Here is a 15647-nt window from a genome sequence, read left to right on the forward strand (position 1 = left end):
CTCTCGACTCCAGCCCCGGAGCCGTTGATACTAGCGCTCACTTCCACATCGGAGTGCCAAATTATGGTAGAGTTTCTCCACCGAAAAATATGCAGACACGTCTTGTCTGCAGACTAAGTCTGCCAGACTTTAAGGATGACTTTTTCTGGACTATAACTTTGGCTGAGGCACTGTCTCCGGGTTGAACACGCTGTGCGCAACATGTAGCCTGGTGCGCTATTAGCGCAGCGCTAAGTATTTCATCGACAACCGCTTGCAGCTGGCCACCAGTAAACTTGGAAATATATTCTAGAATCCCCAGGGATCTCGTAGAACGAGTTTTGAGAAATGCAAACTCAACAAAAGGCTAAAATACTACGCGTACTGTACACGTTAGCGGAGCGAGATCTGTTCTCCATCTGAGCATCTGCTATTCAATAGAAGCTGCGTAGCTTAACTAGCTTGGATTATGCGACTTCTCGCATCACTCAGCTATTGTGTTGTTCGTTCAGCTCAGTTGTGCGGCTTGTTGCCCATATTTCTTGCCGCTTGGCTCGTCTGGATGCCACTTTTGCTACGCAGAATTCAACTTCTTGCACTAGAATGTGAAAAAAAACGTCAGATAGTTCACCAGTGTGTGGCACCACTACCCATGAAATGCCTCATACGAGTTTGGATCACTTAAGTGATGATGTAAAAGACAATGCTCATCAATGCCTCACAGAATATTATTCCACGTCACGCACGCAGTACGAATAAGAAACGGCAATGCGTCGGCGACGAAGCACCACTCGCCAGTCCATAAGTACCACATGGCAAAGCATAGCCCGCCGAGGATGCAAGCACGCCGCTTAGCATAGCATAGCGGCACGCCAAGCGCTCAATAGCAGGTATCAGAAAATGAGAAATAATGTTTCGGGGGTGACTGAAGAGTTGTGGACCCCTCACTCGACCCCTCAATCATTCCTTGAGCTTGGCGACACCTATTTTTGCTCCAGCCCAGTCGAAGGAGTAGTAGTGACCGACAAATGCTGGTAACCCCAAAATCCACCCTTCACCGAAATGAATGGCCAAGATACATACGTCAGGCTCGGGTGAAACGATGTATGCTCCAGGAGATATCGCAAGCGTAACATCGGCTTTATCGGGTATTCCTCTCACAGTGAACCTCATCGACGGCAAGAAGCTGACATCTTTGCAGTCGACGCCGAAGACGTCGTCTTTTTCCATAACCTCGACCTTCTTCTTGCCGGCGGTACTAAGGAGAACTATGACCTCTTCACGAAGCCGCTTAGGGATACTTATCAAGGAGGAACCTGTGTCAAAGATAACTGGCCCGGGCTCATCTTGCCACTTAGTTCCCACGGCGAATGCTTGTAGTTCGCCGGTGTGCTGCTGTTTGTCTGCAGTACCAATATACTCCAGGGGACCGTCATATTTACTAGCATCTTCACCACCAATAATAAGTTCGCCTGATGGAGAGTTCCCAGACGATAAGTAAACCGCAAAAACAGGACTATCGACGATTTCCGATGACAGTAGCTGATCAACAAAGCGCGGAAACGGCGGGTTGGTGTCCTGTGGTCCGAGGCCGACAGCTGCCCAGGCAGAGTGTGAGGCACCCTTCACCACTCCGAAGTCTATGTCCTCGACAGTCGCATCGTTGAAGTGGAAGTGCCCAGAAAATGGGAATATGGTCAGCGAAGATTTGTCAATAAAACTAATCTTCTTGGCGGCATTCAACTCATAAGACTTTGGTTTGCAGTCATAACACTTGTAGAAAAGTTCATCGCACCGGCCGCCGGGGAGGCGTTCGTACCAAGTTTTCCATATCAACTGAGTGTACGGGCTCCCAGTATCGACGATGGCGTAAAGATCTTGAGTGTCGACCTTCAAGGGAGCCACGATGAATCTCCAAGGCGCCGAGCGTTTAGTTTGTTGTACGGATATCTTCAACCTGATCACCTTACCACCACAAAAGTTCCCAAGGAGCACTCCGATACAGACAAGGGAGAAATGAAAGAGACTCATGGCTGTTCAAATGGAGGTAAATACTTCAAAACTGATGCCAAGTCGGCCAAGTAACAGTCATCGTACTGAAGAAAGTCTAAGCGTTGGACTGTTGAGAAAATTCCGCAGATTCTATTCCACTCGAATTAGAGGCTACGCTGAATCTAAGCTTAATAAAGGATGACAATTGCACTTTACGTCAGTACAGTGTGGCTATTTAAGACAGGGCCCAAAGTGGAGTAGCGACTTCTGGCGCGGTAACAGTAGGCAGCGGCTTCGCAAATCGTACGCTCTGACCTTGGCTCGCGATGGCTTGCGTGCATCTCTCGTGCCCCGAGATGTTTACTCGGATAGGGCTACGTGGCTAGCCCTATTTCGGGTGCTCTAGGTTTCCTGAGGTTGGTGGACTCTAGGTCCCCAACATAATTGTTCCACTGAACCGCCCATCCCTCCCCGGGGTGAGCTTTCATGGTGCTTCGTCTTTTTTGGGCGTTCACACCCTCAATCTACAGAGCTCGTTTGCTGGCTCCTCACGCGGTCACTAACTTCCATGTCTACGTGGATGAAGGCCTTCGGTTCGGTGGAGCGTCCTGGCTCCATCGTAGAATCGGTATGGATGAAGGTCTTCGGACTTCCAGCAGACGAAGTGAGTCTGCTCCTGAGTCCGGAGTCGTAGTATTTCGCATCTCCACTCGAACTGAGTCTCAGCTACTGGGCCTATCGAACTTGGCATCCGATATCCAACACTCACTTGTCGAGTATCGTATATGACATATACATTTCTCGACAAAAACGGTTGTTTTACTGTGTAGCATGAAACATCCAGTGTCGCCGAGCTCGGACACGGGTCGGCATTGCCGACTCGGCAGCACCCTCAGCGTTGCTACTGAGTCATAGTGTCTCCTGGAGCTTGCTCTGAGCCCAAATGAAACACAATGTCACTTGCGTTCTTCGAAACGCGCCATCGCTGTAGCTCACAGAATGACCACATGTGGCGACCACAAGTTCATGACATGAACTTCATGTGCGAAATGCCATCGAGCCTGATTCAACCGGGCTAACTCATATTCGCACCAAACGCGCTTTACTCACGTCTCAAACCGAGCGAAACAGCGTATCCTCAGTATAACTCTTCCTGATTCACCTATCATTATTCCTGGCATGAAGGGCATGCACTTCAAATAGCCAATGTGACAGCTGTCATCGGCATGTAGGAACGAGTGAGTTTAGGGAGGGGCGCATGTGTCGGAACCCAAATTTGGATGTTTCAAAAAAATGCCATGCGAACCCCATGAGATGAAGCGTTTCTCTCTCGTGAGACCCTTGTGCGCGATCCGGGACCTTTCTGTGGAAGGCTTCCTCCTACATTATGTAGGTTACATATGACATCCTGGATAACCAATACCAATACTGCCGATAGGCAGATGAAGGAATCTGTACTACAGATTCTGTAGTACTATCCAATATCCGAATTCTCACATGCCTGAGGAATCCTCAATGAGGATACTGAAAACCCGACATCATAGCTAAGCTATATCTCGCACCATAGCCGTGCACCAGAGCTATGCCATGCATCCGTCTGACATTGTCATCAGACTCATCAAACTCAACGAGATAAACCACGAACGTCATATACCTTTTGACATGGTGGGATTCAAATATTCAACAACAGCTGTCTTTGAGCTACTGGAGAAAGTTTGCCGATGTCGCTGCCGAGCGCTCTTTTCATCGACCAACCGACTTAGAGGCTCTCGATTCCAGCAAGCCCCAGCGTCATTGACACTAGCGCTCACGTCCACATCGTACCTGCCAAACTCTAAAAGGTTTCTCCACCGAAAGTTCTGCAGACTACGGATGACCCAGACGATACGATAGCCTCCCCCCAGAGATCGCTGCGGACTCTATGAAAATATTGAGAGGACCGTATGAAGATGGATGTTACATCCAGGATGTGAGTTGCATTGAAGATGGATCACTGAGTAGTAATCCAGTTCATGCGCCTCAGTCGTTTACTGCTGCGGCGATGGGTAGTTCTGGGAGGAATGTTAGTTGATCGTCAGGGTGATCGCTCACGTGTTGGGTCCTTCAGTGAGGCAAATGGGCTGCTTCGAAGAGTGGTAGTCTTAATACACCCCAACAGGACCATTTTGCCCCACACGGAAGAGGAGGTAGTAGTAGTAGTAGTAGTAGTAGTTGTTGTTGTTCACTGAAATAAGTCGTGACGCTTATGCGTATTACGACTGATAAAGTTAGGTTAACCCAACCTAGTCTCCTTCACAAAAAGTCCCAGAGCTCTCCCTCTTTCCAAGGTAGCCAGAAAGAAGGAGAGAAACCTAATTTTCAGGGCCCCAGTAACCGGATCAATACGTTCAGGACCAAAGTACTTGAACCTCAATGACCTATACTTCCTGCAGTATACCAGGGCATGCCTAGTATCGTCCAGGAAATCACCAAGGTGACCACAAACGTCGCAGTATGGAGAAACCGTAGAGTCCGACCTAGAGTAGTATCTTCTAGTGCGTAGCAAACCAAAAACCGCTTTCAAAGCATAAACCCCGTTCTTCATTTTTGCCAACTTCCTGAGCGTATCGACATGATGCCACGAACCCACAAAGTCTGTTATGGTGGTGTTGGTCAAGTACTTCAACCTAACCATAGGCTTCCTTGCATCTCCAAGCTTGGAGAGATAGGTTGTCGTAGTCCTCGCTGAGACTTCTACTTCCATAAATATACCGACTCGCGTAGCACTTTTCGCCAAAGCATCCACCCATTCATTATAGAGAGCACCATTGTGAGCCTTTACCCACGTGAACATAGCTCCAGTTTTCCGGATCAGACCACGAATTTCCTCAAGCAGAGTCGTGGATCTATCTCCTCTGATCGACATCAGAGCACTCTTCGAATCAACGGCAACCATACATCTTCTATTAATAGTCTTCAGGGCCATCTTTATCGCGACTAGCTCAGCTTGCTGCACTGTGGCATGACTCGGCAAACAGTATAGACCAGCTTCACCAGAATGGTGGGAGATAAAGGCCGCACCTACTCTATGAGAACCATCATCCATAGGAAATTTGCTACCATCCGTGTATACAATTGGTATAGTTCCATCATCGAGTGGCGGAGAACCATCTCCTTCTAGCTTGAAGCAACATGCGTCAATACCATCAGAAGAATGTGAAAGGGATTCCGGTATACCTTGGAGAGCAGTCACACCAAAACACCTTTTAAGAAGCTTAGTTTCAGACGCACCCCATTCCCTGCTATGGAACTTCCGTGCAAGGTATCTATTAGTGAGCGTCGAGACCAAGTCCTTGTCAGAATTCACCACCAACTCTGCCAATTTAGGGTTGGCACTTGACGGTATTCCAAGTATGACTTTATTAACACCACCATTCAGAGAGGTCAGCTGCTTCCTAACAGTGTAGCGGGAGAGAGCCCCTCCCCATGCCTCCAACCCATAAGCTAATACGGAGATAATATGATGGCGAATGATCTCCCTAGCTCGCATCTTAAGACAAGGCTGTCCGTGCTTCGCTATGAGCTTCCTGAGGGTAACCAACTGTGCCTTGGCCTTCATAACTGAGTGTCGAAAATGCGGGAGCCAATCCCCACTGAGTCGCAGCCTGAAGCCCAAATACCCAATCTCCTTCTTGACCGGAATATCTTCAAAGACTGGAGGAAGATCCTCAGAGAGGATTATACTCTTTTCCCTGCTCATTCCGATACCAAGACTTGGCAAAATCAAACCAAGTTCTTCAAGACATCGCTTTATTTTAGTGCCAACCTCTACAGAATCGGACCCACCACAGATGAATATGGTATCATCAGCATAAGCCACCACGAAGGCATGAGGAGCAAGAGCCCTTATGATCCGTGTATGAACATAACGATATAAAAGGGGGGGAAAGTATCCCACCTTGTGGAGTGCCCGCGGACTGCTGCGTCATCCGAGTACTGTCCTTAAAACTAACCAGACGACCATAGAGATATTGACCAACCACATTGATAATGGGAGCCGGCAGAAACTCCGCCAAAACTTCACAAATCTTCTCATGCTTTACATCATTGAAGGCAGATTTCATATCAATGGCCACACATGATACATGCCGCTTCCCTTCGGCCAGATCCTTGATGTGCTTAGTGACCGACCCCACTGCGGTGGCTGTGGAGCGACCTCTAGTGTAACCATGAGAACAGAAGAGCTCCCTATATAGCGGAGAGTCCTCAGGAATCTCACTCTCATACGAGAGGATCAGGTCCGTAAAAATTCTCTCTATGCACTTACCCAAGCAAGAGGAGAGAGAGATGGGCCGAAAAGCCTGGGGACCATGGACCTCCGGTTTTCCCTTATCGAGAAAAACCATCTTAACCCTCTTCGCAGGCAATGGATAGTGACCACTGCGTACCATACTCTAGGGTGGCACGAATTATTTCCTTCCAATTATTTCCTTCCATTTCCTTCGGAAAGATGAAGGAAATTTAGAAAATTCTTTCGAGTAGGAAAAATAGGGAAAATAGGAAAAATAAGGAAAAATAAGGAAAAATTAAGAAAAAATTTCCGAAACGACCATAAATGGGCACAAAAATTTCAAAAAACAAGAGGTCTCACACCAGGTGATGTCTGGGATATATGTCTGTGTTAGTGGTCTCGGTTAGACTGAGTATAGGGAAACCTTGTTCGCCAGGATGATCAAAGACTTTTGTGGCGAGCGAGAATTCGATTCGCACTTCCACTGGAAGGCCCAGCTTGCGGTTTCGGACTGAAACTTTCAGTTATTGCATGGCACTTCGCAATGCGAAGTTCGCATCATGACCACTTTATTCGAGCGGGAAATGCTGCATTCCCACAAGCATAAGACGGTGGAGTATCAACGTAGCATACTCCAAAACAAACGGATAGGTATCCCTGACGCAACATATAGGCAGTGGTTCTGGAACCGGCCGCAGGCTCACACTGTGAGCCTCACAGTATGAGCCTCATACTATGAGGCACTGAACTAGTCAGTAATCACCGTTACCAATAGACTGACGTTTGCACCTCATTTCGCATAGTAAGTCAATGTTCTCGTCTGCGTTTCTTGCTGAAAACGATCGAACCTGTGAAAACGATCGAAACTGGAAGGCTTTGTTGGTTAGTAACCAATGGTTACTAGAAGACAATGTTGGCCGCCCCATGGACTGCCGTGACTAAAGTTTTCGACAGCCCTCTTATTCGAGAAAAAATGAAACGAAGGAATGCAACCATCAAAGGATCAATCAAGTAATGCTCAGCGACAGCTCTAATCACCGAGCGTTGCGTTACAAACTTTCCTATAGAAAGCGCGCTTGTTCAGCCGCTGAACTTTAGCGCACGCCTTGGTCTCTTCCAGTGTGGATATCTCCCATATCTTGTAACGCTTTCAATTTCAATCAAGCTATGAAACATGATTAGTAAGTGCAAATCATCTGCTAGCAGCCCGACCGAATAAGACAGTGACGCTCTGGCCTGCCAAACCTGGCAGGCCAAGCGAAAAAATTTATTTTTCCATATTTTTCCGTATTTTTCCTTCATTTTTCCTTCAAATTTCAAATTTCCTTCCGAAGGAAATAATTTTTCTATTTTTCCTTCCGCGTGCCACCCTACCATACTCCTACAAACCAATGCGAGACCCTCACAGAGTGGGTCAAAACCGCCCCATAGGTCCGAATAAATTACCGAATCTGGCCCCGGTGCAGTATCACCCTTCCTACGGATCTTATTAATAGAGGCTCTTACCTTCTCCCGTGTGATGAGGCCAAGGACACCATCTACCTGCGCCTCTGTCGACGGTAAGCAAACTGGACCAGTGTCAACTTGCTGCGGAGCATAGTGGATAAAACACTCCGGACCGGCCTGACGACTAAAACCCTGGGTACCCTTGGATCTCTTACCTAGAAGCTTGGAGGGAGAAGTCTCCTCCGCCAGGTCCTTGTAAAATAATTCCGACTTCCTTCTTCTGATCTCCTCATTATATGAACGCCGGATCTCCCGGTATGCAGACCAATCATCCTTCAACTGAGACGAGTATGCCTTACGCTGTGCCTTACGTACTTTCCGCCGAAGAAGGTCCAAGGAGTGACCCCACCACCTAGGTGATCCCGCGTTAACCCGTAGAGAACGATCCGTTTGAAAGGTCGACTTGGTCCTCGTAATTCTTGTCACAAGGTCCTCGAAGGAATGATCAATGCTCAGAGGATCCATGTCATCAGTCACCAAAGACGCCCATTCTGAGATCGTACGTTGAATCTCACCCCGGTAAGCATCCTTGTCCTTAATCACTCCCGGAAAGGAGACTCTTTCTTTAATACCCATACCGGTAATTACGATAGTGGCCGTAATCCAGAAATGATCAATGGGCTGGATGTCCGGCCATGAGGTCCAGCCTTCTGTGCACAGAGACCGCGAAGAAAACATAACGTCCACACAGCTACACTGGGCCCGATTTCCAGGCCTAGCAAACGTAGGAGTACCCGGAGAGTTGAGACATACACCACCCCAGGAGACCAGCCAGTCTTCTAACATATAGCCCCTCAAGGTCTTATCCGAGGGAGTACTTGAGTTCTCAAAGCTACCCCATAACGGATTATACGAGTTAGAGTCAGAGCACAGAAACCATTCTTTACAGTTCGTGCGACTCAGCAGATCAGAGAGAGTCCGAACTAGACATGGGCACCCTTGCCCGGCCCCGGCGACCCGATTCGCCCCGGCCCGGCCCCGGAACGAGCCGGGTTGGGCCGGGTCAAAGTCACAAACCCGGCTTCCCCGCCAGTGTTGCCGGGGTCATGCGGGTGAGCGGGCGAAAAATGACCCGCAGCTGTCCGCGGGTCACCCGGAAACCCGGCAGCGCAGATATTTCGAGCCATTCACAGTGATCTTAATTGTACCTAGCGCGGAATTTCGCGTTAATTTCCAGGGATCATCGCGATACCTGAAAATTAACGCGCACTTCGCGTTCCAATCGCGTGACTTGGCACATTGGAATATTGTTTCATCCATGCAGCGCTGATATTGGTTCTTGACAAGAAGTTCTTACCGTCGATCATGTTCGAATGGCCTTCCTGCCTGGCGATCCGGGCCGGGTTACCCGGCCAACCCGGCGGGCCCGCTAAACCCGGAACATGGGTAAGAAAAGACTGCCGGGTCACCGGGGCCGGGCCGGGGAAGCGGGTTCAAAGGCTGCCGGGCCGGGCCGGGCCGGGCCGGGCGACTAGAAAATCGCCGGGTGCCCACCTCTAGTCCGAACGTAAAGACCAGAATCGATATCTGAAGCCATATACATACATATAACAAATAAACCTCCAATCATAGCACCACACCAGTCTTTCTCAGCGACCACTGGAGTGAAGTCAAGAGACTTCTTAACCAACAACCAGGTTCTGCCTTTAGGGCTACCATGGATCGCATATAGATCCCGCCACTCATCCGAGAAGAAAGATGGAGGTTCACAAATCCCAATTACATCAGGAAACCAATGCTCTAAAAGACTATCATACAATGTTCTAAGTCCTAAATGCGATTTAGCAATGTTACAGTAGCCCACCTTGAGACGGCAGGGACCCAAATCAGCGGCACAGGCATCATTGGCTTGAACCATTGGGCATAACCTCCCTATTCCTACGCATCAGCCTATCTCTGGCAAGTCTCAAGTTGGGACATTTACCCACATCGAACGACCTATGACCATCTTGACCACAATGAATACAGTGAGGGCTGTCAGCTCTTACGCACTCCCCCGCTAGGTGGCCCGTGGAACCGCAAGTTTTGCAAATTGCATCCTTCGTGCAAGCACGATAGTCGTGGCCCTTATCATAGGAGCCACACCTCAGACACATATGTAGGAAAGCCGTCTCAACAGCTCGAACCCTTGAGAAATTGAGGTAGACCGGACCATCTAATATCTTCTTCCTCAAGGCTGCCGGGGCTTTGAGGTAGGCCGTTTTCCCAACAATACGTGTAACTTGGATATCATCCTTGTTAGCACCCAACTTGTTGATGTCCACTAAGTCCTCTACCAATTGTTGACCATTCTCATAGCCATAGTAGTAGTAGTAGCAGTAGTAGTAGTAGTAGTAGTAGTAGTAGTAGTAGTAGTAGTAGTAGCAGTAGTAGTAGGGAAGTAGCGGCCCTAGTAGAAGTAAGGATGGGATCGTTGACGGGCAGGTGAGGCTTAGTTGCCAAAGAATTACGAGGAATGGTGGTAACTGAAGACACCGAGGCGGGGGAGAGCGAGTATCATTGTAGTTATTTCTACTGTGAACTGACTTCAAGGACGTCTCAATGAAGTTAAGACGAAGATGGCTTGATGGTGGCAGTCACTATCAAGGACTCTCGTTCGGGTTAGGGCTCTGGGACTTATGTAGCCCGAGTCTCAATTCAATTGAATTATTTGGATCCCGAATAGAAAACACAGCTGCAAATTCAACCCGAACCGAGCCCTGCAGGTCCTGGTGGTTTATCACAGAGTGCAAGTTGTAGTGGATCATTTCTATATACCAAAATAACGGGAAGCATGGGCATTAGGGCTGCCTCAATAGAGCAATCGCAGAAACACTGCAGAGAGAGACAGCAGCATCCATACATTGTTAAAATGTCTACGACCAGGCCGGTCCCATCGACGTCCTTCGTTTATGGATGCTAATCGTACTTTGGGGCAGATTACAATAAGTGTGAGCCTATGTTCCGCAGCGGAACTTCCGCCGTCGCGAACTTCAACGAAAGAAACTTACGATGGCATAGAAGCCTGCGGATTCCGAGAACGAGAGCGGAACTGAATGTGAGGCTCAGATTCTGAGCCGCGGAATTGCTGCGCGGGTGAGCACTGAGGACCAGCTGAGTCTTTGAATCCTTGGGTGCTGGAGATGGAGCCCGTGTGATGCATGTTTCGGTAGCTGGACACATCCCCCCGGTGAAAAGTGGATCCCACCACGAACGAAAGAGATGGTATGGCCTGCTTACTCTATTGGTTGAGGCCGCCATGGCCTGAAGCTGCTAGCAGATCGACATCAAGCTAAACTACGCCGACGATGGCATTGAACAGTCCAAGCTGGATTTCAAAGTGTGACACATAGGAAAATCGCTCCACAGTAGAAGTTTTCTACTCGCGTGAGAGTCTACTCGATAGCTGAGCTATCGACTGAAACAAGAGGTCAAGCAGCACGCGACGATGTACAGTTTGCGTTAGGGAATCAAAATTCAGATAACACCTTTGGTTTGTGATAGAGGATTTTTGTGTTCCCGATCAGTTCTACCAAAACAGTTTTTTTCCGACGGGAACCGACAGCCTCCACGCCGAAGTCTACCTTATTATCGGTCTGACGAGGCTCACTTCGGTAATCATTGTGTCATGGCCCGCGGTCTCGGTGTGTATAGGCTTTCCAGTCTTCTCAACTGTTGAGACTCAACATGAGTACTACTCTCAGAGACTGAAAGTAGTACTCGTATTGAGATGACTGAAATTCAGTAGATCAGATTATAGGAAATCCTTATCAACCCTTCCAATGGAAAAGCTACAGAAGGGCAAGCTTTTTGTTCTAAGTAAGTTATGAATGAAATACAGCCTCAACACAACGGCACGGTCATTTCAATGGGTATCAGCAAATTGGACAGTGCACTGATTAGTCATGTACATTAAAGATTGGACTCCACTCTAGGACCGGGCCCCCGTCACGGGCTTCTGGAACTTCCAGACTGGAACTGATTTGAAGTTCAAATTTTGAAATTCCTCCGAGAACAAATATATTCCTTTTCATCTTAGGGAGTCTGCCAGGCCGTTCAAACCAATGAAGAAACAATCAAGATAGTATCTCTGACTTGCACCTTCGTGGCTTCTGCAAGCGCCGTCATATCGCTTGAGCTTTTGATATAGCGTGCTATTCTGCCGCCTAGTCCCGTAGAGTTTGGCATGAAACACGGCCTCGATGGCTTGGCGAGTTACGGGATTCAATGCGTGGCCGGCGCACTTCACAAATAGCCTAGCACAGTTGACACTCGGAACGAGTTTTCCAAGCCGATATAGATGCCTCACCTCGATTGGGAATCGTAAGAACAACCGACTTACTAGGCGAACATCGACCATCCTTTGTCGCCGACAACGCGCTCGGACTGAGTCTTCATCTTGAGCCCCGAGTTCAGGGCCTGGTTAGGGTAGTACAATGACGGCAAGTCGGAAGGCTTCAAGGCCATCGAGGAAACTACTACTCAAAGCAGATACGCCCGCGAAACGGAAAACTATAAACTTTATAACGCACAAAGATATAAGTCTGTGAGGCTGTAACAAGACCATTGTCGGGTAGCATTCACGGTAATCTTCACACCCGCCGCACAACTCATTCGTGAGGAGACAAAAAATGTCGCTATTCGAACAGGTTTTTGAGCTTCTCATAGCACGACTTCAGAGTCGCCTCTGACTTTGTCTTCAAATGCCTGGCAAGTCTTATGGTCAGACCTGCAGCGCTTGAGGTCCTCAACAGTATTTCCTGGCCACGTATCCGAATAGGACACCGATAATCCGGAATAGAACGCTTCCAATATAGTATATTGGATAACCTAAGAGTCACTGAAATGTCCGGTTGCCCGCTTTCGGATCTTTTCGGTGATCGAGACGGATGACCAAATGCATAGCTGATATAATTGTAATACTCAGGACATATGAGGCGTGGCTACGTGACTACCCGTAGTAACTGTAACCGCAACACCTGGTGTTGAACACCAACTGTTGGCACTGGCAGTGCCGATTGGCCTGTTGCCAACAGGCTGTTGGTACCAAGTTGGCACTGAATTCTTGATTGTAATATATTTTCGAAGTTGTAAAACATAGCGCAAACAAGATTTGAGAATGAAGTTAGTCAACTCTGGAGCAGAATTGACGTGCTTGAGCTTCACATGCCATGCTTGATCCTGGTAAAAATCTCATCAATAACAGTGCTCCATGAACTGCACACGCCAGTGGCGTGTGCAGTTCATGGACGTTAAATAAGAGGTGGCAATAAGGTGGCGTGACGCCACCTCAACGTGGGATTAACTGGTGTTGTATCTTGATCTAATAGCCACAGCTGTCATCGGCATGTAGAGACGAATCGAGCTTGGGGAAGGTAGCATGTGACAGAACTTCAAATTCCGAATCGGAATTTCCGATGTTAAACATGAAGCTTTCGAGATAATGCGTGGAGTGAAGCGCTCCCTAGCTCGTGAGAGCCCTTTATGCGGTCCGAGACATTTCTCTTGACATATTTTTGATGATCACTACCGATAACACGATAGCACTCCTGATAGCAAGATGGAAGCCTATGTACGACTAGTGTGGTGTCGGAAAAGGGGTCCCAAAACGGCGGAAAGTTTCAGAGAAAACTTTCCGGGAATTTTTCCGAAAGTTTCGGAAAGTTTCGCCATTGGCGGAGAAGGGATACTCGCGTAATTAAGAGCAAATGCGTTGACACAATTCATTCTTGCAAGCCTCCGTGGAGATCATATTGCATTTGAGAACTTCCTGTTTGCTAAATCAACTACTACGAACTTTGCCGCGGATGGTGTTGGTCATATATGCGAGTGGAATATCAACTCAACACGGAAGATATCCGTATTATGTAGGAGGATAGGAAGAGAATAGTTTTGGATGTATTCGCAGAAGAATAACAGCTTAGCTTAGTAGTGGGACAGCTGAATAATGGGAGAGCGCAAATGGGACAGCCAATTGTGTTGAATACTGGCGACTACTGATAACGAACATTCATATATTGGCGACTGCCAACAGTAACTCGTTCGATTAATCCTTCATGCTGCATCATGACGCCAGTGACGCCGCGCTGCACATGACGGGACTCTACATCATCGTATTCCATACCCAGCTTAGACTTGGCGGACTACTCCATTTGGAATCAGTAGACTTCCTCTGGTCCAGAGGCACTTTCCAGAGGCTCTGGAAAGGCCTGTGGGAGCTTCCATTCAAACTTTTATTAGAAAGTCTCTACATTGTAGAAGTTGGCATAGCTCAGTGTAGAATATACATTGAGCGGCTCAATTGTAGCCGATCATCAGCTGACAATGGCAATGTCATTGCCACTCCATGTTGGATCAGAGCCCCTGACTGTGTACTCGCCCAAACGAGTAGCCTCTTGCACTCTTACACTCACTCACTCATCCCTTATTTTATTGGTAATGAACGCACATCAAGTTTGCTCTACCTTGCCCTTAAACACAATCCTGTTGAATTATGAGCGGTATAGTCGAGTCAGAGTTGGATTCCGACCAAGAACGTGAATCGGCCAAGGATTGGCCACTAAATGGTGCATCATCCGAGAAGTTCTTGAACAATGTGGTCACGACCATCAACAACGACCGTGATGTTTAACAGAGCAAAAATTCACTTTCTGAGGCTGAACTCAGGAAGCTACGGCAACCAACAACAGCCACTCTCACTATTCTTGGCGTTGGGACATTCGGCTTGTACGGTGATGTGACTGGACTAATTCTAATGTCGCCCAAGGGGAAACTCTTGACACTAGACGTCAAGACCTGGCTCAAGGAATGGGCGTTTGCTAAAGAACAGTGGCCAGAGCCATTATTGACGCGCATACTTCATCGTGTGTCCTTGGCGAAGCTGTCCTGTCCTCTTAGAATTGCTATACTGATCGCCGTTCTCTCCAAGACACAAGCACAGCATGTTTTGGAGATTTGCCTGGCCAGCATATCCCGGTTGACGGCTTGGACTACCATAGATATATCTCTCACAGACTGGACTGATGCCAAGAAGGCCGGTATGAAGCTCAGCCTTGAGCACTGGTCGCAAGATTGTGCCGATGTTTTCAGTCTGATACTCAACTCTCTCGAGTCCGAGTTCATCCCAGCAGACAGCTCTACATATGTCTCCCACTGGGTGAATTCAGACGTCTACAAGTTCCACTGCTGGTCATCATTCTGTGCCACAGAGCGGCGCCTCTTCTCTGAGTCGGTCAAGAATCAACCGGAAGCACTGAGCTGGAAACTACGTCGCGATCGACTACTAGCATCTCTCCATAAGTTCCCGGCTTTTGCAAAAGATCTCTCTTTGCGATCCACTCCCTTTCCATCCCTCAAGCTGCCCGAAGATATCCGAGCTTTCGATAACATCTTACAAACATGGAGGCTTACACATCATCCTCTCACATTGGACCAAGTATTGGGCAAACCAACCGCATCCAGCTCAAGCTCACAAAATAACACCTATCATAAATCGAAGCGCGACTCCTCTACTTCGACATCAACCACAACATGCCAATCCTTCGCGAAGACCGGTCGTTACAAGTACGCGTGGAATGTAGATTCGTACATCAAAGTAATAAGGCCGGCGATTCTCCGGAAGCTCCAACCCTGAGCAGATCCGAGTCGGATCCGAGTCGGATCCGACTCGGGTCTGCTCAGGATTATCCGACACTTCGCAGTCCAAAAGCCCATATGGACATACCGGAGCTTTTACTTCTCCTGGAGAGTCACTCCGTCGGTACTGCAAAGAAGAAGGTCACTTCAAGCGGGACTGTCCCAAGCTGAAGAGACTAGACTCGGCGACATGACCGACAGAGAGAGGTACCGGAATTGCTGACTCGAAGACTCCTCCTGTGAAGACGTCTGAGACGAACTATACTATCTCTTCTACTGGTTCTGC

The 15647-nt window shown here is 48.2% G+C and overlaps 2 protein-coding genes across 2 annotated transcripts; both read right to left on the reverse strand.

Annotated features, from left to right (window-relative positions):
* Nucleotides 1–939: 939 nt before the first annotated feature.
* Pmar_PMAR028666 (vacuolar protease A precursor, putative) lies at nucleotides 940–2010 on the reverse strand (the record flags this gene model as incomplete). The annotated part of the gene is made up of 1 exon (XM_002787359.1): nucleotides 940–2010. The coding sequence occupies one exon, from the start codon at nucleotides 2008–2010 to the stop codon at nucleotides 940–942; it is 1071 nt and encodes a 356-aa protein (XP_002787405.1).
* A 2233-nt stretch (nucleotides 2011–4243) lies between these two features.
* On the reverse strand, nucleotides 4244–6401 carry Pmar_PMAR028667 (conserved hypothetical protein; the record flags this gene model as incomplete). The annotated part of the gene is made up of 3 exons (XM_002787360.1): nucleotides 4244–5571; nucleotides 5605–5778; nucleotides 5909–6401. 3 exons carry the CDS (start codon nucleotides 6399–6401, stop codon nucleotides 4244–4246), a joined length of 1995 nt encoding a protein of 664 aa, XP_002787406.1.
* Nucleotides 6402–15647: the final 9246 nt, after the last annotated feature.

Source organism: Perkinsus marinus, assembly GCF_000006405.1.
Source record: "Perkinsus marinus ATCC 50983 genomic scaffold scf_1104296929422, whole genome shotgun sequence".
NCBI lineage: Eukaryota > Perkinsozoa > Perkinsida > Perkinsidae > Perkinsus > Perkinsus marinus.